General features: G+C 34.1%; 1 protein-coding gene across 3 annotated transcripts; it reads left to right on the top strand.

Moving 5' to 3' along the window:
- The first annotated feature begins 2,955 nt into the window (after positions 1 to 2,955).
- LOC127107653 (N-terminal acetyltransferase A complex auxiliary subunit NAA15) lies at positions 2,956 to 22,624 on the top strand. 3 transcript variants are annotated; one of them, XM_051044955.1, is made up of 26 exons: positions 2,956 to 3,168; positions 4,170 to 4,248; positions 4,937 to 5,019; positions 5,110 to 5,259; positions 7,636 to 7,751; positions 8,076 to 8,181; positions 8,957 to 9,028; positions 9,109 to 9,224; positions 10,385 to 10,517; positions 14,649 to 14,726; positions 14,811 to 14,864; positions 14,995 to 15,062; positions 15,366 to 15,420; positions 15,492 to 15,587; positions 16,246 to 16,374; positions 16,487 to 16,569; positions 16,657 to 16,887; positions 17,531 to 17,663; positions 17,752 to 17,859; positions 18,543 to 18,674; positions 19,745 to 19,801; positions 20,159 to 20,256; positions 20,378 to 20,436; positions 20,528 to 20,639; positions 21,480 to 21,580; positions 21,673 to 22,624. In XM_051044955.1, the coding sequence occupies exons 1-26, from the start codon at positions 3,118 to 3,120 to the stop codon at positions 21,867 to 21,869; spliced, it is 2,697 nt and encodes an 898-aa protein (XP_050900912.1). In that variant the 5' UTR covers positions 2,956 to 3,117; the 3' UTR covers positions 21,870 to 22,624. The 3 variants fall into 3 exon arrangements, with proteins under 3 accessions (XP_050900912.1, XP_050900911.1, XP_050900913.1); XM_051044954.1 differs by having other exon boundaries at positions 14,995 to 15,065; XM_051044956.1 differs by lacking the exons at positions 2,956 to 3,168; positions 4,170 to 4,248; positions 4,937 to 5,019 and adding an exon at positions 5,396 to 5,808 and having other exon boundaries at positions 5,128 to 5,259; positions 14,995 to 15,065.
- Positions 22,625 to 24,989: the final 2,365 nt, after the last annotated feature.

The raw sequence follows: 24,989 nt of genomic DNA, 5'->3' as shown, positions 1-24,989 counted from the left end.
TATTTTAATGTAATGAAGTTACAAAGTAATCCTAATGAGGAAGAGAATCAAAATCTAGCAACTACGATGACTTTGAAGCGAGAAGAAAGAAAAGATTTTGTGGTAGGTTGAATCTGAAATGGTTTAGTGGTAGTGTGAATCTGAAAGCAGAGAGAAAAGGGTTTCAGATGAGATAAAATAAGCAAAAGCAGAGAGAAAAGAGAAAAGGGTTTCGGGGAATGTAGAGTAACTAAGTTTTCTTTTCACCATATTTAATTATTTAATTTTAAGTTAATATATTTAGTTTTTTCTTCACAGAATCTGCATTTACATTATTATTTTAACTATTCTTTGATTTTATATAATTGTTTAGTATTTTTTAAACTTATTTCTTATTGAGTTTTATAGTTTACAATTTTAATATACAAATTTATTCAAAATAAGTATCATACAATTTTAATAACTTTTAATTAACTATTTTAATAATAACTATGAGAAGGATAAAATTTATCTTTTTTTAATATCGTTGATTTTAGAATAAGATTTTGATATAATTTTTTATTTAAATTATAAATTTAATTATTTTTAAAATTTTTACATCAATTTTTTTATAAATATTTATTTTTAGTTTATTTATTAATCAAAAATAATTTTATAAATAATTTTTATTTCTATAAACTTATATTTTTTACCTATAAAAAAATCGGTGTCTGAAAAACATAATAGGACACATAATCACTAATAATAAAAAGATAGTATAGTTATTTACAATAAATTTTATATAATTTACAATAAATTTTAATTAACTACATTAATAATGGCTATGATAAGGGCCAAATTTATCTTCTTTTCAATTATTTTTTTAATTTTAGAATATATTTTTAATATAACTTTGTTTATTTTAAATTAAAATAATAAACTATAGAGTTTAAAATTTATCTCCTCAAAATAATTAATTTTAAATTGTGTGATGTAATTTAAAGTAATGTTTACTCCTCAATATTTAAATAGTATGATGTTTATTTTATATAATTTTATATATTAAAATAGTAAACTATAAAGACAACCTGATGAATAAGAAATAAAATTCAAAAACAAAAAAAATAATAAACAATTATATAAATAAAAGAATACATAATATAATAATTAAAAATGCATATTCATTTGGTGACAACTCTAAGAAGCGTGGCAAGTTCCATGTAAAAGGTTTGAATCCTGTTATTTCACCATCTTAAGGCATGAATCAATTAAATAACATATGACCACAAGTTTATACTGTAGTTTAAAATGAATAGAGGACGGTTTAGTTATGCCAACAATTTCAAGGTGTAGTGTAAGACGAATAAGGGACGGTTTTGTTAATGCCCACAATTATAAACCGTAGTTTAAAAAGAATAGACGACGGTTCTGTTAAATCCACGATTTTAAAAGCGTAGCTATAAGAGAATAAGCTACAGTTTCAACAGATAAATCTAAGAACCAAACAACACATAATAAGCGTGACTTTTACTCCTTCAAGCAACGCTTTTCCAGCCGTTGCCTATTCTTCCGTTGCCTAAAGTAAAAAATGTTGTAGTGTGAGTACCTGATATTTAAAGATTCAGAGTTTTTCTTATTGGTTTAGGTGGTTCTGAGACATACTCTTGATTCCCAACACAAATAGAAGATTGAAACTTGGTAGCTAATGGGAGAGAATCCTTAGTTTCTTTGGTGATCTTTGTTTTGGAAGCCATTGTTGGAGTCGATAGTTTGAATGCTTGAAGAAAAAGAATTTTTGAAGAAGAATTGTCTAATAAAATGAGCACAAAAGAGAAGAATGGGTATTTATATCGAAAGGAAATAAAACTCTTCAGTTTCTACTTGACAAATTGCGCAAACTTTGTTGACATGTGTCATCATTTTAGAGGTGAAATCAAAACGATTTGTGAACCCAGCCACACCACCATATAAAGACGAAATCATGATGGGGAGTTATGAGTTTGTGGAAAAACACACGTTTTTGAGGTGACGGTTGATGGAAAGGTCATGATGTCCATGACGTCAGTCCACTAGCTGAAATAGTGTATGGGAAAGTAAAAAACACCCCTATCTCTTTTCAGTCGAAAGAGGCCTTTTTGGGGTAAAATTTGTTAGTTGGGATTTTTGACAAGGTCAAAAATCTTAGCATAATGAGAAGACTTGAAAAAGTTGAGAGTTAAAATGGACACTTGTCGACATGTTATGTTAAAGAAGTCAAAGTCTCGAGGTGGGAGATAAAAAATAGGAACTTAGTATTTTTCAGAAAAAAAAGAGTATGTCCTCTAGCACTTCGACGACATTGTCGCTCAGGTTTTCGACGTCAACAAGATGCGACGATCAACAGTTATTTCAGCGCGAAGAAGCGTTTTGTTCAAAACGAGTAACTACTTCTCAATCATATCCTAGGGAACATGTGGAAGACATTCAGAAGCGAGAAATATGCATACATCTGCGCGACGAATGCTAAGGAGAAGAACATTACAAAATAGTTATTTTACACTTTTATAAATTGGAGTTTTAATATTAGGATTTATGTGTTCATTTGAATCACCAACGTGAGTTAAGGCCACGGGTTAGGGTAGCTAGGGGATGTGGGACCGGAGGTCGGTTAGGTGATCCCGGTCATCACCATTAGGCTTTTTTGTGTAAACGAGATTTTTTACTAATATCAATTGGTCCTATTTCAAATTTATCTATCACGTATACCATTTAGCAAAAAAAATTGCATTTTTCACTAAGGTGCCAAATCCAATTGGCGCATCCTCTTAATTAATACACATGGGCGACAATTGGATTGGCTAGGGCACATGCCCTAGCCAATCCAATTGACGCCTCCATTCAAGTATTTAAGATGAGTCATCAATTCAATTAACGACTCCTCCTAAAAGTGGGGTAATTTGGAATTTTTTTTGATACCAAAGATATTTTGGATATTTTAGGAAAATGGGAATATCGAGGTTTGAAGTAAGAACCTACTAACGCACCTAGGCACACACTTTGCTTCTCTTTCGCTCCTTTGTTCACAATTGCAGCTCACAAACAAAAACCCCACTCTCTCTCTCTCTCTCAATCCTATCATATTTCATTCTCTTTCTCTCTCTGCAACAACCAACAGCAACAATGTCTGCTTCACTGCCTCCTAAAGAGGGCAACCTCTTCAAGCTTATTGTTGTAAGCTACTCCTCTCTCTCTCTCTGCTTATTGTTACTCAGATTCAATTTTATTCACTCTTTAACACTTTCTTGATTGTTTCCACTTCATTAAACCCTAGATTCTGCCTTATCTCATTTCTCACGCTATCATTGCTGACTAAGAATCTAAACAAATCTGAATAAAGAACTGTTTGGGATTTTAGGTTGAATTTAGTTGTTGTAATTCAGATGTATGATATGAAATTTTGAAGTTTTTTGGAGTTGATAATTTGGTACTTTGAAGTTGTACTCTCTTGGATTCTCTTTGTGCTCTTTGTTTTTCCCTCTGCAATCTTAGAGAGTAGTTTCTTTATTGTGTTGAAAACTAGGGAGGAAATTCAAAGAAACGAAAGATAGACGTCGGGATGGAGCTGGGTTTGGAATGGTGGGAATTTGGGTGCTTTAAAATTGGGAAATTGAGTTTATTTGATAGTTTAGAATTTTAGTTATTGGAAGTTTGAACTGATATAAAATACATGTTATAAATTGAGTTTATTTGATACTTTAGATTCTGAGTTGTAGGTATGGGAAGTAGTTTGACACTTTAGAACTTTAGTTATAAGTCAGTTAAAAATCTGCCTATGCAATCGGGACAGCCATTTGCTAGTGCCGTGCTGCTGTTTCAGAATGACTGTGGATGTTTGTTTTTATCAATGTGTGTGTGTAGAGTACTACATGACTTAATCACTCGGAGCTGCTGTGTGTGAGTAGTTATTGCCTCTGTATGGGATTAAAACTGAAAGATGAAAATGGTTTGGCATTTTTCTTTTCTCAAGGGACTAGACAATTTGCCGCAGTTGTTTCTTTTGAAATTTAGTTTTATGTATGTTAAAGTGTCCATTTGTTGCTCAAAAGCTTACGCAATTAGAGTTCGATTACTTGTCTTTAGGATATTTTATGTGAGTGAAATGATATTTTTCTTTTTGAGGTGATGCATTAAATGTATGCTGAGGTCATTTTCTTTTGTTGTTTTTGCTGCAGAAATCATACGAGACCAAGCAATATAAAAAAGGCATCAAGACAGCTGATGCTATTTTGAAAAAATTCCCGGACCATGGAGGTATACATTTTTTTGTGGTAATTCCTTTAAATGCTTATCCATAGGGTCAGTGGACATTAATGTCTGTCTAGTTTGCAATTTGTTTTCTATTTTCATTTCATGTTTTTCACTTTTAGCTACAATTATCTTTGTTTAAACTTTTGTTCTTGCCCTTTACATAAATGACACTTTGTTGGAAATTCATCCTCAGTTGATAAAGTTTTGCATGTGAAACTGTTGAAATAATTTTTGTCTTCTCTTTTTAATTACAATAAATGACACATTTATTTAGCTTCCTATTTTTTAAGTTTTGTATTAGAAACAGTAAAAACAAAAACAAAAGGTTTCATTGTTTCTTATACATTATTTATTTCCTATTTTTGATTTTTTGCACATGAAACAATATAAACCAAAAAAAGGCTTTCATTGTTTCCCATACAAATTTTTTGAAAACTAGAAACAATGGAAAACAGTGTGTTAATATTTTCTTGTTGTTGTAATTAACAGTGAAAATAAGAACCGTAAATAGAAAACCTTTTATGCTTTCTTTCCAAGTTGTTTGAATCATTCAAGCAATGCCATCTTTTTAAATGTATCTTCCCCTATTCTATCTCAGTGCTCTCTGTTGCAGCATTACCATATTTGGCTTCTTCGGTCATATATATTTTTAACATTTATCTACGTGTTCGATTCTTTTTCTGGATAATAGAAACTTTATCAATGAAGGGTTTAACATTAAATTGCATGGATCGTAAGTCTGAAGCATATGAACTTGTTCGTCAAGGATTGAAGGTCTGTGTGTTGTCTTTGATTTTGCTTGATTTATTGATCTTTCAATCATTGTTTATCAAGTGATTTGACTTTACTATTGTTCCTGTACAGAATGACCTTAAAAGTCATGTTTGCTGGCATGTTTTTGGTCTCCTTTATCGGTCAGACAGAGAATACAGGGAGGCAATCAAGTGCTACCGAAATGCCCTGAGAATAGATCCTGATAATATTGAAATTCTGCGTGATTTGTCACTCTTACAGGTACTGTCTTAAATTCACTTCACCTTTACTTTCTTCTTTATATTGGATATGAACTCAAAGTATTTGAAATCACACACACAGTGTAATGGATTTAACTTGAATATTACTCTCTTATGCTGGCATGTTCTTGAATCAGAAATCATACTGCTCAGAGTTTGTTTAATTTGTGGATACATCTTGGCTTATTTCTAAAGTATGTTGGGTTTTTAGCAAGAAGTCCTACAAAAAGTGACAGAGATGGGTTAGATGGAGAAGTTTCTATGGACACATGGCTTAAATTTTTGAACAAATAAATCTGATTTACAACGTGAGCTACTGATAGGTAGATGAACAAGAAAATGTAAAATAATAATGAAGTTTGCAAGGCTAGGATCTGGAGAGATCACAGCTCACATAAATGTTTCTCATTTGGTCATTTTGAATCTTGATTGTATGGTAGAACTGAAGATGCAGAGATAATTGTGGGTGAGTGAGTTCATAAACCTTTTATATTGAAGAGTGAGCTCCACTGAAAACAATTAGTGCCAAGGAAGCCCACTGGAGAATATTGTAAGTTTCTTGCTTGAGAGACAGCTATCAACCTCTCGATTTAAATTACAGAAATACAAGAGTGTCATCCCTTAGTTTTTGAGGCATTAAATCATCTAAATGCAGCTATTGCCTGGTAAAGGATAAGATATACCAGCCTAACAACTGATTATTAACATTAACATTCGCCGTTTAAATAAAATATCCCTTCCCTTGCTTCAGCCCCTCTCAACCAACCATTCTGTACATGATATGTTAAAGATCTCAGTCACTGAGATAATTCAGCTCCCATAGTCGTACCTCACGTTCCCCATTAGTCGAAATAAGACACCCATAGATTTGACATAAGAATTACATTTGGATCAATAATAGTAGTGATCAAAATATTTAAAGCATATTTCTTGTAAGATATGACTACCTGATTTTCATTAAGTTTCTTCCATTCCAGGAGAGTAATGGCGTCACTTTTAAGTTCTTGACTTGAAAGTTTTGGAACAAAAGTTGCTTAAGGTGTTTAATTCCATCACAATCATGTCATGTAATAACAAAAACAACAGGAATAAATCGACTGATTAGGAAAGAATGTTTGCAAAACAATAGATGGTCTACATTGGTGCGGTTCATCCAGATTTTTGAAGGACTATACTAAATTTGCTTAACCATGCCCAGAGGGCATTGGAAGAGAGTTGATGCACAAACTGTTTGTGTTTTTTCTACTTTCAAACCCTCTACGGCATTTTGAAGAGAGCTCGAAACCAATGTGGTTTCAAACTTCTGGTCTAGTCCTTTTGTGTTAGATATTTAGGGTTTTGTCAGGCCAACTAATGTGGGCTCTGATGCCAACATGAGATAATTGATTTTAGATTAAACTAGATGCATGAGAAATCACCTCTCAGCCTATGAGTTTAAATTGCAGAAATACAAAACTTAAATTCTTTAATTCGAAGACATCTTAATGCAACTTTGACCTAATTTCCATATTTAGATCTAATCAACTATAAGCATATACAACAAAGTAGATAGGCAGAGGGAATCTTAACAAGCCCTAATATTATGAATAAAATCTACATTAGGCCTATGTATTGTAATTTACTCTTCCTAGCAAATTGAGTTGTAACCACATGTATATATTTGTGCACAAAAAAATAAATCGATGTTATTGTATATTGGATTTGGAACCTTTCATGGTTGTGTCAATCACACTTCCTTCCTCTGTACCAGAAGAGAAAAGTTTGATGTCATTTTAGTCTTCAAAAGAGGTGAATGTTGTCCATTAATCCAAGCAGGCTGTGACAAATGTCCAACTCTTCAATAATACAAAAAATTGAGGGCTTTCCCTTGGAATATCCTACATATTACTACCTATCTTTGTCTCTTTTTATAAGACCCTCCTCTTCAAATTTCAAAGTGCATTAATTATTTATTACCCGTATACCCCTAATTATGTTACCTCTTTTTTCTGCAATATGCACTAAAGACTCTTAGACAAACATTAAATAATTCTCTCTTCTAAGGATAAACTTGTAAAATTATACGTATAGTCGACAAATTTAATACTCCAACCAAATTTAATACTACAAATAGTCAACAACTTTTACTACTCCAACCAACTTTTTAATGCCAACTCTAGAGGGTTTTATATTTAGGGATGAATGTAGTATAAGATATGTGTTGCTAATTTACATACAGCTCACCAGAACAGTGGAGCAAAAAATTGTTCTGCTGTTCTATTGTATTGTGTATCTATCACTTATGAAATAAATATGCACGAGTATATAATCAGCGATTCTTTTTTATAATGTAATTTGGTCTACTTATGTGATAGTTCTTTCTACTCTTTACTGACAGGCTCAAATGAGAGATTTATCTGGCTTTGTTGAGACTAGACAACAACTTTTGACTCTTAAGCCAAATCATCGCATGAACTGGATTGCCTTTTCTGTTGCCCATCATTTAAACTCTAAGTATGATATGAATTTATTTTTGATTCCCCCCCCCCCCCCCCCCCCCCCCCCCCCCAATTGTTGACACCTTAAACTGAAATTCATTGTTGCATGCTGGTTTAGGAACTGTTGTCCTTGACTTGACAGTTTGCCTGTATTGTACTTGATTTTTCCGTCCTTTTTCAGCTTTTCAGAGATTTTTTTGGGAACCAAATGATACATTTAGTTGTGCAGACTCCTTCATTTCTTTTATTTACTGAAGTCTACTCTGAAACTTCACGAGTCTAGTTTTCTTATTACATGTAGTTGTTGGAATGTAATACAGACCTTTTCAATCTGTAACAGTGCGTCCAAGGCTGTGGAAATTTTGGAAGCATATGAAGGGACTTTAGAAAATGATTATCCTCCAGATAATGAACGGGGCGAGCATGCGGAAATGATTTTGTATAAGGTTATCCTTTGACAGAATGTCTACATCTGTTTCTCATTGAATGCTCAATGCTAATTCACATATTTGGTGTCTGATATGACTTTTAGCTTAATTAACTTTACTATGTACACATATTGCGAATCAAAATTTTTCTCATAACTTGGTTTTTAAAACTGTATGAAAGCATCAGTGGTAACTTGTCTTCGTCCATGACGTCTATGGTTAAAACTGATAATGTAAAACCTGGACTTGATATTTGGTGACCCAGTTCTCTTGCTAATCTGTTTAGAAATGTTACCACTGTTAAACTATTAGATAGTATCTTACAATATCTTTATATTATCTTATTTATCATGTAAGATCAATTTGTAATCTTAGAGTATCTAGGATTGGTTTCTATATGTCCTGGGAATTTTGGGTTGATTGTTTACCAGAGGCTGAATCTGCAATTAATACCTGACTGACTGGGTCAATCATTGGTCCAAAAGGTTTTGACTGTAAAAATGAAAAGGGCACCCTGGTGATCTACTTCCCCGTCATGGTGGGATCTAGAGGAGGTTTGGATCCATGTAGGCAGTCTTACCTTGTGTTTGAGAGGCTGATTCTTGAAAAAAAGGTTTATGATAAAACACATGACTAAAATTAAATTGCATTTGTAGAATGCGATTCTTTTTTCCTTCTTTCTGTTACTTCTACTGGGTTATATTTATGTGAAATTTTGTACGGTTTGATTGATGATATTATTTTATATATATTTTTTATAAAAATGCTTTTTGTGCAAATTATTATTGCTCAGATCTCTTTGTTAGAGGAATGCGGATTTCTTGATAAAGCTCTTGAAGAGTTACGCCAAAACGAATCGAAAATTGTATGTATGCTATACCTTCGTAATTTGATAATTTAACTTACTATCCATGATATATAACTTGTTTGTGATTGTCTTTTTAGGTTGATAAACTTGCTTTTAAAGAACAAGAGGTTTCACTTGTAGTGAAGCTTGGTCATTTAGAAGAAGCAGAATCGTTGTACAGGATATTACTTTCCATGAATCCTGATGATTATAGGTAATGAAGAACACTTATATTTTTGGTTAAAGTGTCTCAATTGATCAGTCTTTGTAGATGTTTTTTCCTTTGTGTTTTTCTTGTTTATTTTTTTTTATGCCTGAATGGTTTATTTAACGCACTTCTAGCTTCTAAATAAAATTATGCATTACGCAAAAATTATTTTTCTATTACTCCTTGTGTTCTGAATGTTGAGATGAATACATATTGTTTAAGGCGCCTCTTATTTATACTTCTATCACGACTGTTTCATTTTTCATTTCTTCTTTGAACCAAGGATCTCAACCTATGATTGAGCATTCAAGTATACCCAAACCCACACATGAAAATGTAGTTCCCTTTCTTTATCAGTTTGTGCTCACAACTACATTGGATCTGGACTCTTGTCTCAAACTTCTTCTCTCTAGATTCAGATTCTTGAAGACTAAACCAAATTTCTTCCCGAAGGTTCTCCATGACACATTCTGATTGCTTGCCTTCTGGGAAACCCACCATCTCTTGTCTCAAATCTAATTTTCGCCAAATGACTACCTCTCGCTCTCATCCCCTATTATTTATAGGCAACAGGCTTTATTTATTTCTTCTAACTATCTCAGTCTTGTTAACTGACCAAGCCTCTTTACTAAAAGACCTATCTCATTGCTATTTGTATTGGTATTGAAGTTCAAACAAATGTAAAAAATTGTAAAATAAAGACAGTGGTGTTTGAACTGTCCATACTCCATAGTGTCCAATATGGTTATGACAACAATTTTGAAGTGTTTGTATGTTCCGTTTTAGTGGTCGAGACTGACCAATTTGAACAGGATAATATTTGAAAAAGAGGACTAAATATTTTGTTGATATGGAACCCGAGAACTTTACAACCTATGATTTTATGTATTTGTTGTTTACTTGATTTCTTACAAGTGGAAGTGTGGGTTCTGCTTAAAGGTAGATTAGGATAAAGCTCATCTTGTCTACTTTTTCAGAGAAATTGGTTTATTTATTTTTCATTGAATTGATAAAGGGATAATTTTGTTGCAGTTTCCTTTTTTTTTTGGCGCCCATTGATTTGATAACCTATTTATTTTGTATTTGAATATTCTATGACATACTTATTTTAATTAGCTATACTTGTAGATGTTCAACATTTGTTCTTGTTTCATGTTATCAATCAGTTACTATGAGGGTCTTCAAAAGTGTGTTGGTTTGTATTTAGAAGATGGGAAGTACTCTGCCGATCAAATAGATCAGTTAGTTTCATTGTATGAAACACTTGGGCAACAATATAAGTGGTCTTCTGCAGTAAAGGTAACACTGTTGTTGTTTATTGCTAGTCATTTATACCTTTTTGTTTAATATTTTGCTGTATTATCCATGCAAGACATTTAAAGTACTTGCTTTTCCTGTGGAAATGGTTTTTCTAATATATAAGAGTATTACTGTGTTGCTGATAGTGTTTTTGGACGCAGGTATTTCATTGTTTAATGCTTGGTTTTAAATGTTGGCAAAACTTGAATCAAATACGTGTGGTCATAATGTCTTAGCTTTGTGTTTTCAATAACTTTGGAAATTTAAAATACAGGGATATTGAATTACAACAATTTAATTATTTTCATTGCAAAATCATTTGTTTGGATTTTTACACATACTATTGAATAATTGGAAGTTGCTAAATATTCTGAATGCAAAATTTTCCGGTCCTCATCACACATGAATCTCAATATGAACTCTGTTCTTGAATGTATAAGCTTATATTTAGGGAGCTGTTTGATGTCATCCAAACTGCCTCTGAATGGTACAATTTCGATTATAGGAAACAATTTAGGGAGGATTTCACAAAACATTGTGTGGGTATGTTGCAGTCTTAAACACGCCATTGCAGCCTATGGTGCCCGCCATGGCGGGCATCGCATCACAAGTTGGTTATGGCGATTGTGAACAAATCTGCCTTGCCATTCTGCCATTTAATAACACTGGTATTTTGAATACTTCAATTTTAGTATTAGTAATTTAGTGCTTGATAAAATTACTTCAAAATTTTCAAAATTCGTTGTTAAATATGCTTGGATCTCATCTCCAAAAGCTAGCTCAAAGGGTGAGGTTGCTCTTACATATTTATTCACCCAACATTCCGGGAACCTAAGCAATGTGAGACTTCAAACAAACTCCAACAACATAAATACCAACTTCAACACGCACCGTCACGCCTAGCGTGGACATTGCAGACCTTAACCAGGTTCTGATACCATGCTAAATATGCTTGGATCTCATCTTCAAAAGCTAGTTCAAAGAGTGAGGTTGCCCTCACATATTTATACATCTAACATCCCGGGAGCCTAAACAATGTGGAACTTCAAACCAACTCCAACAACACAAATACCAACTTCAACACGCACCGTCACGCCTAGCGTGGATATTGCAGACCTTAACCAGGTTCTGATACCATGCTAAATATGCTTGGATCTCATCTTCAAAAGCCCATACATACATACGTTATCGGCAAATAAAGTTCAGCCCTTCAATAATGAAGAAACAAGGGGACTTAACCCACTAAATTTAGTATTGAAATGGTATCTTCAAGCCTCTCGAATCGAGTCCTTGGGCAAACATAGGAAGTGCAAGTTTAATTGTTCCTTCACTTGCTATAATTACAAAGATGCCATTTGTGGTGGATATTTGTTACTGGGGCAAGGTGAATATGTGGAGAAGTGTGTGGGTAAGGGTGTCATATGGTCCGTGGCTCCAGAATCTAGTATCCAGTATTGTTTAAAGGGTATATCTGAGGCATTAAATCCAAACAAAAATGGAGTTGCCAAATGGAAAAGATAATAGAAACGTACCTGAACGTGTTAAAGAACAAGTACCTGTTGGTTTCTCCAACTTACCGAGGAGAGATCTCACATTTTCTACTTCACTTAGGTTAAGGTGCACCCCTCATTCTAGACTGTCTCCACTAGTACTTCCGGCCATGTGTGCATGTCCTTCTTTTCTAGATAAGTCTCTTTTTTGTCCCCATTCTCTAATAGGAGGCCGACCAATCAATTTTCAACATTTTTCTCGAGTATGACGAGGCTTGTTGCAATAAGTACACCACACCCCTTTGCCCTTCTTCTCGACATAGATTTCTCTCAATTTGTTATGATCAACTAACATGGTTGAACTCTTCTCAACTAGCATTGCAGAGCTTTCCACAGATGGTGGTGTCAACATTAATTCCCTTTTACTTTCTTCACTCCTCATTATATACACTACATCATTAATGTTCGTTACTTTTTCTTTGCCAAAAATTTGTACTCTAACATGGTCAAAGTCAGAGTTGAGTCCTACCAGAAAGTCGTAGACTCTATCTTGCTCAATGTACTCTCTAAGTTTTGATGCATGTGCTGTACATTCGGTTTTGATAACTGTGTAGTGGTCTAACTCCATCCACAAGGCTTTGAGATGATTAGCGTATTCTGTAATTGTTTTGTTGCCTTGTTTAGTTCCAAGTGTTTCACCTTCACATCATATATTTGGGCAGCAATTTGGCTTTAGAATAAGTCTCTTTCGCTGTACTTAGGTACATGCAAATGTCACTAATTTATGGAGTCATTGAATCCCATAACCATACAATGATCGCTGAATCTTCTGTATCCCACTTGTCAAATTTAGGATCTGTCTCTTTGAGAGGTGTGTTTGTAAGGTGTTTTGCTTTTCCTTTCAAGGTCGTTTTCACGAGTTGAGACCATTTTAAATAATTCTTTCCATTCAACTTGTAAATCTGAGGAATAATAGGTAATTTTGATTCAGATTTGAACGCATTTGTTTCATCTTTACTGTCAGCCATTGAAAAAATTTAGAAACAAATGCAAGTAAAAAAACCACAAAGGTCGAGTTGAGACTACTTTAAATAATTCTTTCCATTCAACTTGTAAACCGGAGGAATAATAGGTAATACTGATTCAAACTTGTTCGCATTTGTTTCGTCTTTACTGTCAGCCATTGAAAAAATTTAGAAACAAATGCAAGTAAAAAAACCACAAGCGAGTGCGAGGTTGAGAAGTCGATGGAGATATATGCGGCTGTTCAAACAGTGGTCATGAACAGTACCACAAACAGTGCGAAAGGCACTGATAAACAGTGCGGAACAGCACCGTGAACAGTACGGGAAAGTACCGGAAACAGTGCGAATCAGTGCCGTGAGCATTACCGTTTCAGTGCAGAAACAGTACTGATGAACAATGCCACAATGAAAAGTGGCTAGGTTTTTTACCAAAGAATCGCAATTAAGGTGGCTAGGGTTTTTTATGCGAAAGCAAGACCCTCTCGAACGAGAGCTTGTGATACCATGATAGAATTAGAGTTTGGTCTAACTCATCCCTACAAAACTGATTTGTAGGGTGAACATTGCCCCCACTTATATGTTCAGGTCATATATTAACCGATGTGGAACTCTTAACACTTTTAGATGGTGGCCGTTGAGGAGTTGGGAAGAGGTGCTGCCATGGGAATCTTAGTCTTCAACAGATCAGAAGACAAGGTTGTCGGTGAAGCAGTGAATGAAAGCGGTGTCAGTTTTGCATTTGTCACTAATCTGGTATGTACTTGAGAGACAGTGTCAGTGCATATTCTGTTTGCCCACCACACACAACATTCAAAGTCTGCTCTGCAGTACAACACCAAAGTTTTGAGTCACAGTAGTTGGTTGTGCATGGAGAGAAAGTAAAGAGGGTCGAAGAGGGGGTGGCATAGAACCACTGGCAAGATCCAAGAGGGTGGAATTACATGTGGCTGGGAGAGGGTTTGTCTTGAAGATGCGGTAGTGGGTTGGAGGGGAAGGGAGAGATGGAAGCTGAAGAGGAGAGAGAAATCTGTAAATAAAATATTTGAGAAAATTTAATTTCAACAGATCAGAAGACAAGGTTGTCGGTGAAGCAGCGAATGAAAGCGGTGCCAGTTTTGCATTTGTCACTAATCTGGTATGTACTTGAGAGACAGTGTCAGTGCATATTCTGTTTGCCCACCACACACAACATTCAAAGTCTGCTCTGCAGTACAACACCAAAGTTTTGAGTCACAGTAGTTGGTTGTGCATGGAGAGAAAGTAAAGAGGGTCGAAGAGGGGGTGGCATAGAACCACTGGCAAGATCCAAGAGGGTGGAATTACATGTGGCTGGGAGAGGGTTTGTCTTGAAGATGCGGTAGTGGGTTGGAGGGGAAGGGAGAGATGGAAGCTGAAGAGGAGAGAGAAATCTGTAAATAAAATATTTGAGAAAATTTAATTTCAACGGTGGTACTCTACGCTGCTAGAAGTAATCCTATTTTTGTTGACATCTTCAGCAATCAATGTGTGCATTTTTTAGTAGCATGGGAAAATGCTTTTGGTGTTCTACTGATTGGTATTGGAGTTCACAATTGTTTGGATAAAATTCATTCATCAGTGGATTTTTTGTTTGCCAGAGAATACCCCTGGATTTCTTACAAGGTGACAAGTTTCGAGAAGCTGCAGAAAATTATATTAGGCCTCTCTTAACTAAGGTATGCAAAGTTCCTTTTAATATCTTATGTGCCCTGTTTTAGTTGTTTCGTAATTAAGTGAAATTTCTTTCTGTGTTGTTCTAGGGAGTTCCATCTCTGTTTTCTGATCTTTCTTCTTTGTACAATCATCCTGGGAAGGTCAGTTTGATCACATACATTTCTATTATTAAATTTGTTAGGGATTTCATGATTGACTTTTTTTTTGCCATTTCTACTATTTTGACCATTTCTGACTTGTTTTTCTTTATTTTATTTAAACTTTGTCCAGGCAGACATTTTGGAACAACTTATTCTTGAGTTAGAGCATTCAATTAGGACATCAAGCCAATATCCTGGGTGGTAACTTGTTAGATATTTTTTTGTAACACGTGAATTGAATAAATTGTTCATATGATGCAATTGTTATCTTGTATATCTCTCGGTTAACTCTTGAATGAAGAAAGTGAAGAGAACTGCAACGGAAGCATACATGCCCAATATTTTTTTAGTCAGTAATTGAAATTCCCATGGAACAACCTTGAACAGAGAACCCATGAGAAACCATGAATACAACTGTATCCCATGTCAAATAAATGACAATGATAATTCTAGTCTGTACTTTTGTATTATATAAATAACCATTGTCTCTCTTTTATATAGTACGGAGAAAGAACCCCCTTCAACTCTTTTGTGGACTTTGTTTTTCTTGGCTCAGGTTTGTGGCTACCGTTTGATATTTAGATTAATTTCCTGCTTCCTGTCACTAATAAATTTGTACTGGTGCAGCATTATGAGAGGCGCAGCCAATATGCGATTTCTCTTTCTAAAATCGACGAGGCTATAAAACATACACCTACTGTCATCGATCTATATTCTGTCAAGGTTTGTTCTTATGAGCGCCATTCCGCTCATTATTGGATTTGTTAATTTTTTTCTGCTGTCCTTTATATTATGAAGCATTGTATGATTGTAGTTAACTGAATACCATTACAGATGAAATGACTCTTAACTATGGTTTGACTAATTAACTTTTTGAATTTTTTTGATACATTATTTGTGCAGAATTTGAACCATCCTTCTTTGTATTAGACATTTGGTCAGCATTGTCACATAAGTTATTACCATGTGTATTGTGTGATGCCTTTGCGCTCAAAAGCCCTTTTTGACTAATTTTGCATTTTGCCTTGCAGTTTCTAGCATACTGCTTTACTCACTTCAGAATGCTTAAATGCCATATAATTTATCATTTTTATGTTAATAGAAAAAGATAAGATATTTGTGCACAGTAAAGCTTAATTTTTAGGTATTCAGCTTTTTAATATGACATAAGGAAGCACTTCAATCTCAAAACGAAGCTTTTCTATGCTTGAGTGCTAACACATTATTATTGAAACTCAAAGCAAATTAGATGATTAAGGAAGCACTTGCATGTAAGAGTACAGATGGATAAAATGAATAGAAGTTAAGATTGGAATTGCTGGTGCTTTTGTCCACATTCAATAATAAAATTTAAAGAATTCTGATTGTCTTTGTATAACAGAGTCGGATACTGAAGCATGCTGGTGATTTGAATGCTGCTGCTGCATTTGCAGATGAAGCAAGGCGTATGGATCTTGCTGACCGTTATGTTAATAGTGAATGTGTTAAGCGGATGCTGCAGGCTGATCAGGTTTTTGTTTTAATTGCATTATATTTATATATCAGCTAATAGGCATAGTGATTTAGGAGTTTTTTCCCGCTTTTCTGACTCTGCTGTATTTGTATATTCCCTTGCTATCAAGGTGGCTTTGGCAGAAAAAGTTGCTGTGTTGTTCACAAAAGATGGGGATCAGCATAACAACCTTCATGATATGCAATGCATGTGGTTAGTTACAATCGTGTGTTAAACTTATGCAATTCAATTTGTGGCTTATTGTCTTAATGCATGTTGTTATATCTATATACTTGCAAGGTATGAGCTTGCCTCAGGTGAAAGCTTTTTCCGCCAGGACAATCTTGGGCGGGCTCTCAAAAATTTTTTAGCAGTGGAGAAGCATTATGCCGATATTACTGAGGACCAATTTGATTTTCATACATACTGCTTAAGGAAAATGACATTGCGCACTTATGTTAAAATGCTTAAATTTCAAGATCAATTGCACTCACATGCATATTTTCACAACGCAGCAGCTGGAGCTATCAAGTAAATATCATGTCTTTTGTTGGTGTGTTTTTTAACGTATGAGTTGTTATCTCTGAAAATCCACGTATGTAAATGTTTTTTTCTTTCTGAAAAAGTTTTCATGTAGTTCAACTTTTTGAGTAAAAAATGAATTTTCACGTTTAGAATATTTATTAAAAATTAGAATACTTGGTTCCAAATTTTGTGCATTTTTTATATTTATTTCATTTCTTTATATTTATTAATGCTTTGCATATATATATATATATATATATATATATATATATATATATATATATATATATTATCGTGTCTTTGTATTAGTATTATAGGTTGTTATGCTTGGTGTAATGCCTTTGGTAAATAGGTTGTGTAAATGCATGGGAATGGAAAACCCTTCACAAATACACACGAGAAGCAAGTCTATAGGGAAAATGAATGTGATTGTTATTTGAACTTTCTTTTCCTTTGCTGTTTAACATTCCCCGCTTCACAGTTTTTGTGAGTCTAAGGGTTTTCTGACTAATGCTTCAAGTTTGGTGTGGTTTATAGTTTGTGACCTAGCCAACACTCCTTAAAGATTGCTAATTTAATAATATAAGTGAAACACATCACTTCTGATTTTGTATTATGATATTTATATTTATATCACTCTGAGCTGCAGATCTTATATAAAGTTGCATGATTTTCCCCCAAAGTCTACAACAGAGGAAGATGAGCATATGTCAAACTTGCTTCCTTCTCAAAAAAAGAAATTGCGACAAAAGCAAAGAAAGGCAGAAGCAAGAGCTAAGAAAGTAATGTAGTCATGTCCACAGCTTCTAGTAACTTAAAGGCAGTAAAGCTTTTAAAGTTGCTAATCCTTTCGTTCTATTTTGTTTTTAGGAGGCAGAAGAAAAGAATGAAGAATTAAATCCTAGCACGGTATCAAAGTCTGGGAAGCGGAATGTAAAACCTGTTGATCCTGATCCACATGGGGAGAAGTTATCTCAGGTAATTTCTGGTGTCTTGAATGGCCTTTGGGATTCCTATTTAAATGTCTTTTATTTTTTTATGCACAATATTTCTCGTTGGATTCTTGTAGAAGATAAGTAATTGTTTTGGTTAATATCACCTTGCATATTGCAAGTGTAGATAGGTATAAGAGATTACAGTGGGTTTAGATTCATTATATATATTTGGAGTGTGTAAAAAAAGTCTTTATTATCTAATCTTATTTGTATATAAATAAATAAAGTACATTAGGATAACTTAACTTATATTATCCCTTAGGATTAGTTTCACTTTTATTCAAATTTTATTCCAGTATATGATCTACATTTTATCTTTCTAATTTGATTTTTCTGAGCATTTATTTTACCTCCTAAATCTTAAGACTGAATCTTATAACTTCAACAATGTAAATATGAATAATAATATTCCGAGTTCCTCTGTAAATAGTACTTTTCTTTCAAATAAATATTATATGGAACTGACAAGTTAAAATGCCATACTGCAAAATACAAACGTTTGGCATATTTATCAAATGTTGAATTCTGCAGAATGCATAAAAGTATCAGGTTTATCAAACACTCGTTTTAGTATCAGAATGTGTTTTACCATAGTCATTAGTCAATAGTCATTATAATTGTTAGTACTGAAATAGACCCATCTCTTGTGTGTTTTTCCATGCTTAGGTTGAAGATCCACTGTCCGAAGCTGTTAAATACTTGAAGTTGCTGCAGAAGAATTCACCTGATTCATTGGAAACACATTTGCTCTCTTTTGAATTATATACAAGAAAACGGAAGATTTTGCTTGCCTTTCAGGTATGAGCCATGAGGAGGCCAGTAACTTATCATCAGGCATCATTTTTTTGTTACCATGTAAATTTGTTTGGCTAGTACTACCTCTCCCTAATATAAGCTCCATTTGAAAAAAACTTTTGTCCTCAATTATAAGCTCCATTTGAAAAAAACTTTTGTCCTCAATTATAAGCTCCTTTCTAAACTACTTGATGCATTAATTATTTCACAAAAATATTCATGATCAGCATCCATAATTAGTATTGTTAAAGAGTCCCACTTCGGACAGCCTGAACACGTGCTTATAAGTGAGGACAATCCTCACCCTACAAACTGGTTTTGTAGGGTTGGGTTAGGCCCAACCACATTTCTTAACAAATATCATTCTTTAACTTAAACATTAATTGAATGTAAAATTTGGAACATGAATAAAACAAAGTGAACAAATTTAATATACCCCATAATTTTCTTAATGTGTGAAATTATTGGAAGGTGCTTATAATAAGGGACAAAAAGGTAGTAGTACTTTTGTAAACAGTATGGAGAAGCTTAATAGACACAAATGGAAATTGGAATTGATCGAATTGTTTTAACAGAAACCCAGGATGAATACTCCATTTCACACACATCATACTCCATTTAACGGTTAACTAATACCTCTAGAAAGTAATAGAATAGTACGATCTTACTTTATTTCTACCGTCTGATACTGCTCATACAAGAAAAAAGAGTTAAAATAGAAATAATGTCTCATATGGACTAATAAAGACAAATAATGTCTCATAATGACTAATAAAGATATAATAAAAATTAAAATAAAATTTAAGAGAATCAAATTTTTGATTTCCTTTGATTCTTCTACAACACCCGACTGGACTGAGATTGGCAACAAGCCAGGACTCAGTCGCTCCAATTCTACTTTTCACACATTATGCCTCCTTCATTCGGTTGCTTCTCCTTAAATGGGTCAACCAAAACTTCATTTTTGAATAAACAGTTGATGTCATGGTAGCTCTGATTAAATAATTTATTTCTTATACTTCTTTTTCATTTTACACTGATGCCAATTTAATGTGTTTTCTTTGGAGTTGTAGGCTGTAAAGCAGTTACTGAGATTGGATGCTGATCACCCTGATTCTCATCGTTGCTTGGTATGGTATCTCCTCTTGAAGATGAAATTAGTTCCATTTTATTGGAGAAAGTTTTTTTAATGTTCTTTTATATATCAAAGCCATAATACAGAGTTATTCCATCTTTGCATTGTAGCATCTGTGTTAATTTAATATACTTCAACTTTATTTGTTCATATCATGAAATATTTAAGAGCATAGGTTAGCAAAATGTACTTTTGGATTTGCACAAGCTATTCCTGTTATTCAATTTCTTTATTCTCATTATTAGGATACATTTTGTCTTCTTTATTTGTCGGATTTCTTCTTTGCTTCATCCCACACATAGACGAGGAAAAAATCTCATTCTGCTCACTTTTATTTGTCCGTATGTTGCAGATTAAATTTTTCCATCAATTCGGATCCATGGGTTCTCCTATGACTGAAAGCGAGAAACTGATATGGAGTGTCTTAGAAGCTGAGCGCCCAACTATTAGGTTCTTGGTGGCTTAGTTTTCTGCTTTTTGTTTTCCTTTCATTTTTTTTTATATTGACTTCCATTTATTTTTAGATTATGATTTAACTTTTTTGCTTGGCGTGTTTATTCCATTCTTGCAGTCAGCTGCATGAGAAATCTCTTTTTGATGCAAACAATGCTTTCCTTGACAATCATAAAGGTTATCACAGTGAATACTACCATCTTCGTGGAATCACATGCATTTCAAGTTTCTTTATGAAGATTTTATATTGTTTCTCTATTGCTTGCAGATTCTTTGATGCATATAGCAGCTTTTGCAGAAACCTTGTATATTTTGGATTCTAACAGAAAGTCTGAGGCTGTCAAGTTGATTGAAGAGTCAGCAAATAATATTGTACCCAGGTAATGTCTTACAATATCTTGCCATGTGATATTAACAACACTCACCACACTTTTTGTGTCAGTTAAGTATTGGATTAAGAAAATACTATATACCTATGACACTGCTTGACAGACTCTAACTTGAGAAAGCTTGCTGTAACTCATCATCTCATTCCACTAAAGGGGCGGTGGAGGTCTACGTGTTAGCCTCATTTTTAGTATGTAAGGTGTTGAAAATCCCACATTGATTAGATATGAGTTTGGAAGTGTTATAAGACTTAGGTAATCACCTTACAAGCCAATTTTGTGATGCTAAGTTAGACCCTAAGGTCAAATTATGAGAAGCCTCACATATTGACTAGAAATGTGGCGTAGATAGTACTTAAGGCTAAGACAATCCTCATCTTAGAGGCAGTTTTGTAGGAATTGACTTAGACTCTACGCCCAAATTAGAAGAGAGGGGACTTAACCCTTTGATCAGATAGATAGAGTTGAGATTGCGAGTGGATGAATCATGAAACAATCACCCTCCTGTTTTTATGGATGGAGATGAAATCAAACTGGACCTAGATCAAATAATGCATAACATACTACTGACAAATTATATAAAAATATTCTCAAAATGATGCCATATAATAAAATTGTATGATGTTCAAGGGGAAGAGGGGAGCATGTGCATTTGTGCCTATCTACATATTGCTTATCCTACAAGTTTTTGGACTTTGTCTAGTTATGAATCATGTTTGTGTGATGGCAAGTGCTTCCCAAGCTTAAGCTCATTGTTTTGCTCGTAGTTTCATATTTTGTTTTCGAAACTGAGTAACAGAGACATTAAATCTTTTCTTAAATTTCTTCTACTAGAAATGAAGCAATAGGACCAATTGGAAAGTGGAAACTTAAAGACTGTATTGCAGTTCACAAGCTTCTTGGAACATTACTTGTTGACCAAGATGCGGCATTGAGTAAGTATAATCGTGGTTGTAGTGCAGATTTTGGTTGAGATTTCAATTTCTGATACCTTTATCTAAATTTATCCCATTCTTTATTTTTGCAGGGTGGAAAGTGTGGTGTGCAGAGTATTTCCCTTATTCAACTTACTTTGAGGGAGAACACAGCTCTGCCTCTCCCAACTCGGCCTTTAATCAGTTACGCAAGAACTCTGAAAATGTTAGTCCTAACAATGCAGTTGATAATCAAAATGTGGGCTCTGCCACATCGAATGGCAAAGCATTTGAAAATCTCACTATCTGATAAATACATTAATGAGGCTAGCCGATATCTGCAAGTGACTTGGTAAACCAACTGCCTGCATTTTACACTCCCATAAACGACAATGATGCAGTTTGCAGCATGTATCACAATTTTGGTTCCTGTTATGGCAAATTCTACACACTACCTTCTCCCATCTTTGAAATCTATTCCATTTGCAAATGTGTATAATTTTACTTAAAATGATGTTCTATGATTGACTTTCTTTTATTTGCTCTCCCTTTATTCATGGGAGGTGAAAGAGGGTCTCCATGGATTTGCACCACTGTCCGAGGTTATAATTTTTGTCAGGTGGAAGAGGGGGGTCTCAATGGATTTACAGAATTTTTAGGCTTCTGGTTCATTGTCCGAGGTTATAATTTTTGTCAGGTGGAAGAGATGGATTTACAGAATTTTTAGGCTTCTGGTTCTGCACCCAACCAACACATTAGGGAGAGCTTGTTGTCCCTTTCCTCGTTGATTAGCTTATGAGAGGTTGTTGTACCTTTCCTCTTTGATTAGCTAGGCTTCTGGTTCTACATCCAACCAACACAATATCATGTATAAACATTAAATGAAGTTAAAATTTTGCTGCAAGATGCTGGAATGTCAGCCTTACTTTTGGATGGATTTAGTCACAAAAAGGGTTTAGTTTAGTAATGTTGTATTCTAGACAGTGTTCTAACTTCAGCACAGAACTGAATGAAATGATTTTGTTCTGTTTTGATGAATGAGGTATATTGTATCATTAATTTCAACTCCTAGTTTGGTTTATTTTTAAAGTGTAGTGTCTAATTTTGAAATAAAATACATTTAATATTTGACACCACTTACATGTGATGTTTCTGAAGTACTTATAACCTTTGAACTTGGATAAAAGGGGATTATCATTATTTCCTAGGTATTTTTCACACATAAAAGTTTAAAATTATTCTGGTTGAGGGTTACTTTTCGAACACACTCATACCTTTCAATTGGTGAAAAGAGGATAATGTGAGTAAGAACATTATCTTTGGAGATTGCTCAATGTATCTATTGTGTTGCTCAACATTTTTGTGAAAAATCATAAATGCTCCTCAAATCTAGAAGTACACTTTCAAACGCACTTAAAGTCCATACCACAATATTTTATAAGTGAGTCAGCTTTATTTTGATAAAAGTAAATCCGTAAGTATCCGATTTCATAACTAAGTGAATAGTATACCTCAGGATGCATTTTGAGTTATCTTATCGCGTTTGATCTTCCCCTCTTCTTCATTTTATAAAATTACTTGGAAAAAAAAAGCATGTGAGCAAATCATTTTCAAGCATTCTCACAATTTCTACTATATTGCATTCAATCTTAGGACTCCACTCAATCTCTATTCCACTCCATTAAATCAAAGAGCTTCCAGTTCTCACGTTTGATAGATTTTTTCATTTCTTTTATTTTTTTTAATTTGTGATGCATGCATTACTTAAATATAGATTGTTTAAGATACAGTATGTTGTAGTTCTTTTTATTATATGTAGTTTATTGAGACATGCATTTACTATTTTTTATTTTATGTTTAGAGCATATAGCATGTTGGGTTTCTTTGTTTTATGCAATTTTTGAGTTTCATGTGTTATGGAAGTGTACTTTTAGATTTTTTTTTTTGTATTTGAGTTTCCCAAGTTACAGAAGTGTACTTCGGTATTCTTTTTTGAATTTTCTAAGTTTGTTCGATTTTGCATGTCTATCCTCTAAGTTTGAGTTCTTTGATTATGATAGATTTTTTTTTGATTTAATTATAAGCAAGACGATTGACAATCCAGATAGATTGAGGCACGATAGAGTGCCCCAACATATTGGTGTCAGTTTATTGATGCAAAATGGTCGTCTTCCCGAATTCAAATGTCTCCGACATTATCTTCATGGAGACACGTGTCATCTGTTGTTGCGTAGAAGTCTTCGAAGTCTATTTTGATGAATCTGCTGCTGCGGTTCCTGATGTTTTTTCAGGAGGTCCATATGACACTTCACTACCTCCTTTGTATTAAACCATGCTGTTAGGAACACGTGGGATGGAAAGGTAAAATAAATATGTATTTATTCTTTTAAACATACTTGTTATAATATTTGAACTTTTGACGATGATGTATTTGTTTACAGTACCGTGAGACTTTAAAATGCATCAACCATGGTAGGAAGATTGCGAAGCTGCAGAATCCTGAAGAGCAATGGTTTCATGATACCATGCAGTAATATGGGATACAAGATTTATGCATGACTGGTTATAATTATTTATCATGATATGTTGTATGCTTTTATGGAGAGATGGCACAGAGACACCGTCTTTATCTTCCGATTGGTGAGATGTCCATCACACTTGATGATGTGCCATCCCTCATATATCTTTTGATCAGGGGAAGATTATTAAACCACTTTAGAATTTATAGATCTGATGCATTGGACATGATTTTGCAATACTTGGGAGCTGACTCAATTGATGCCCAAAGGGAGATGGATGACACCAGAGAGTGTCATGCTAGATTTGTACTTCTGAATGAGTTGTATAAATATCACCTGACTACGGCAGTGGAGGTCGATAAGTGATGAGATGCACATGTTTTCTATCATAGAGCATGTGCATTGAGGTCATACCTCATGTATTTGGTTGACACATCCATATTTGTGGACAAAAGTTCTTATTATGTAGATGTTGTTTACCTTAAATACTTCATTGATTTCAAGTGGGTTCATGAGTACAACTAATAAACCATTTGTTTGGTTTACATGTACACGAAGTTAGGTGAAATTTGTCTTTGGAAGACTAGACATATGACATCAATTAACACACTGTTTATAGTAATATATTTTCACCTTTACTGTTGCTAATATTTCATAACACTTGTGCTATACCGTTACTAATATTTTATCTAAACCGTTTTCAGGCATGTTTCCTCTCTCACTTTCCACCTATTTTGGCTGGTCATATGAAGATGAATGCAATTAGGCTTGACCATGTGTTTGATCCTTCTTCCCTCTAAAAAAGAATCAGGCGGTCGATCTGTTCCGGGTGTTTCTTGACAGAGAAGAAGATGTACATCACATATACCGTATGACAATCACCGTCAGAAGCATACCTTGGATGACATAGC

Source organism: Lathyrus oleraceus, chromosome 7 (genome assembly GCF_024323335.1).
Source record: "Lathyrus oleraceus cultivar Zhongwan6 chromosome 7, CAAS_Psat_ZW6_1.0, whole genome shotgun sequence".
Classification (NCBI taxonomy): Eukaryota; Viridiplantae; Streptophyta; class Magnoliopsida; order Fabales; family Fabaceae; genus Lathyrus; species Lathyrus oleraceus.
Note: the sequence above shows the minus strand (reverse complement) of the source record. Positions and strands in the feature narration are given on the sequence as shown.

What these genes read in the sequence shown, in the direction of transcription:
- LOC127107653 (XM_051044954.1), top strand. Translation starts at nt 3,118, where the DNA reads ATGTCTGCTTCACTGCCTCCTAAAGAGGGCAACCTCTTCAAGCTTATT. An exon ending in TCAAGCCAATATCCTGGGTG is followed by an intron (nt 15,066 to 15,365) that starts GTAACTTGTTAG and finishes TCTTTTATATAG; the next exon opens with TACGGAGAAAGAACCCCCTT. An exon ending in TGACCAAGATGCGGCATTGA is followed by an intron (nt 21,581 to 21,672) that starts GTAAGTATAATC and finishes TTATTTTTGCAG; the next exon opens with GGTGGAAAGTGTGGTGTGCA.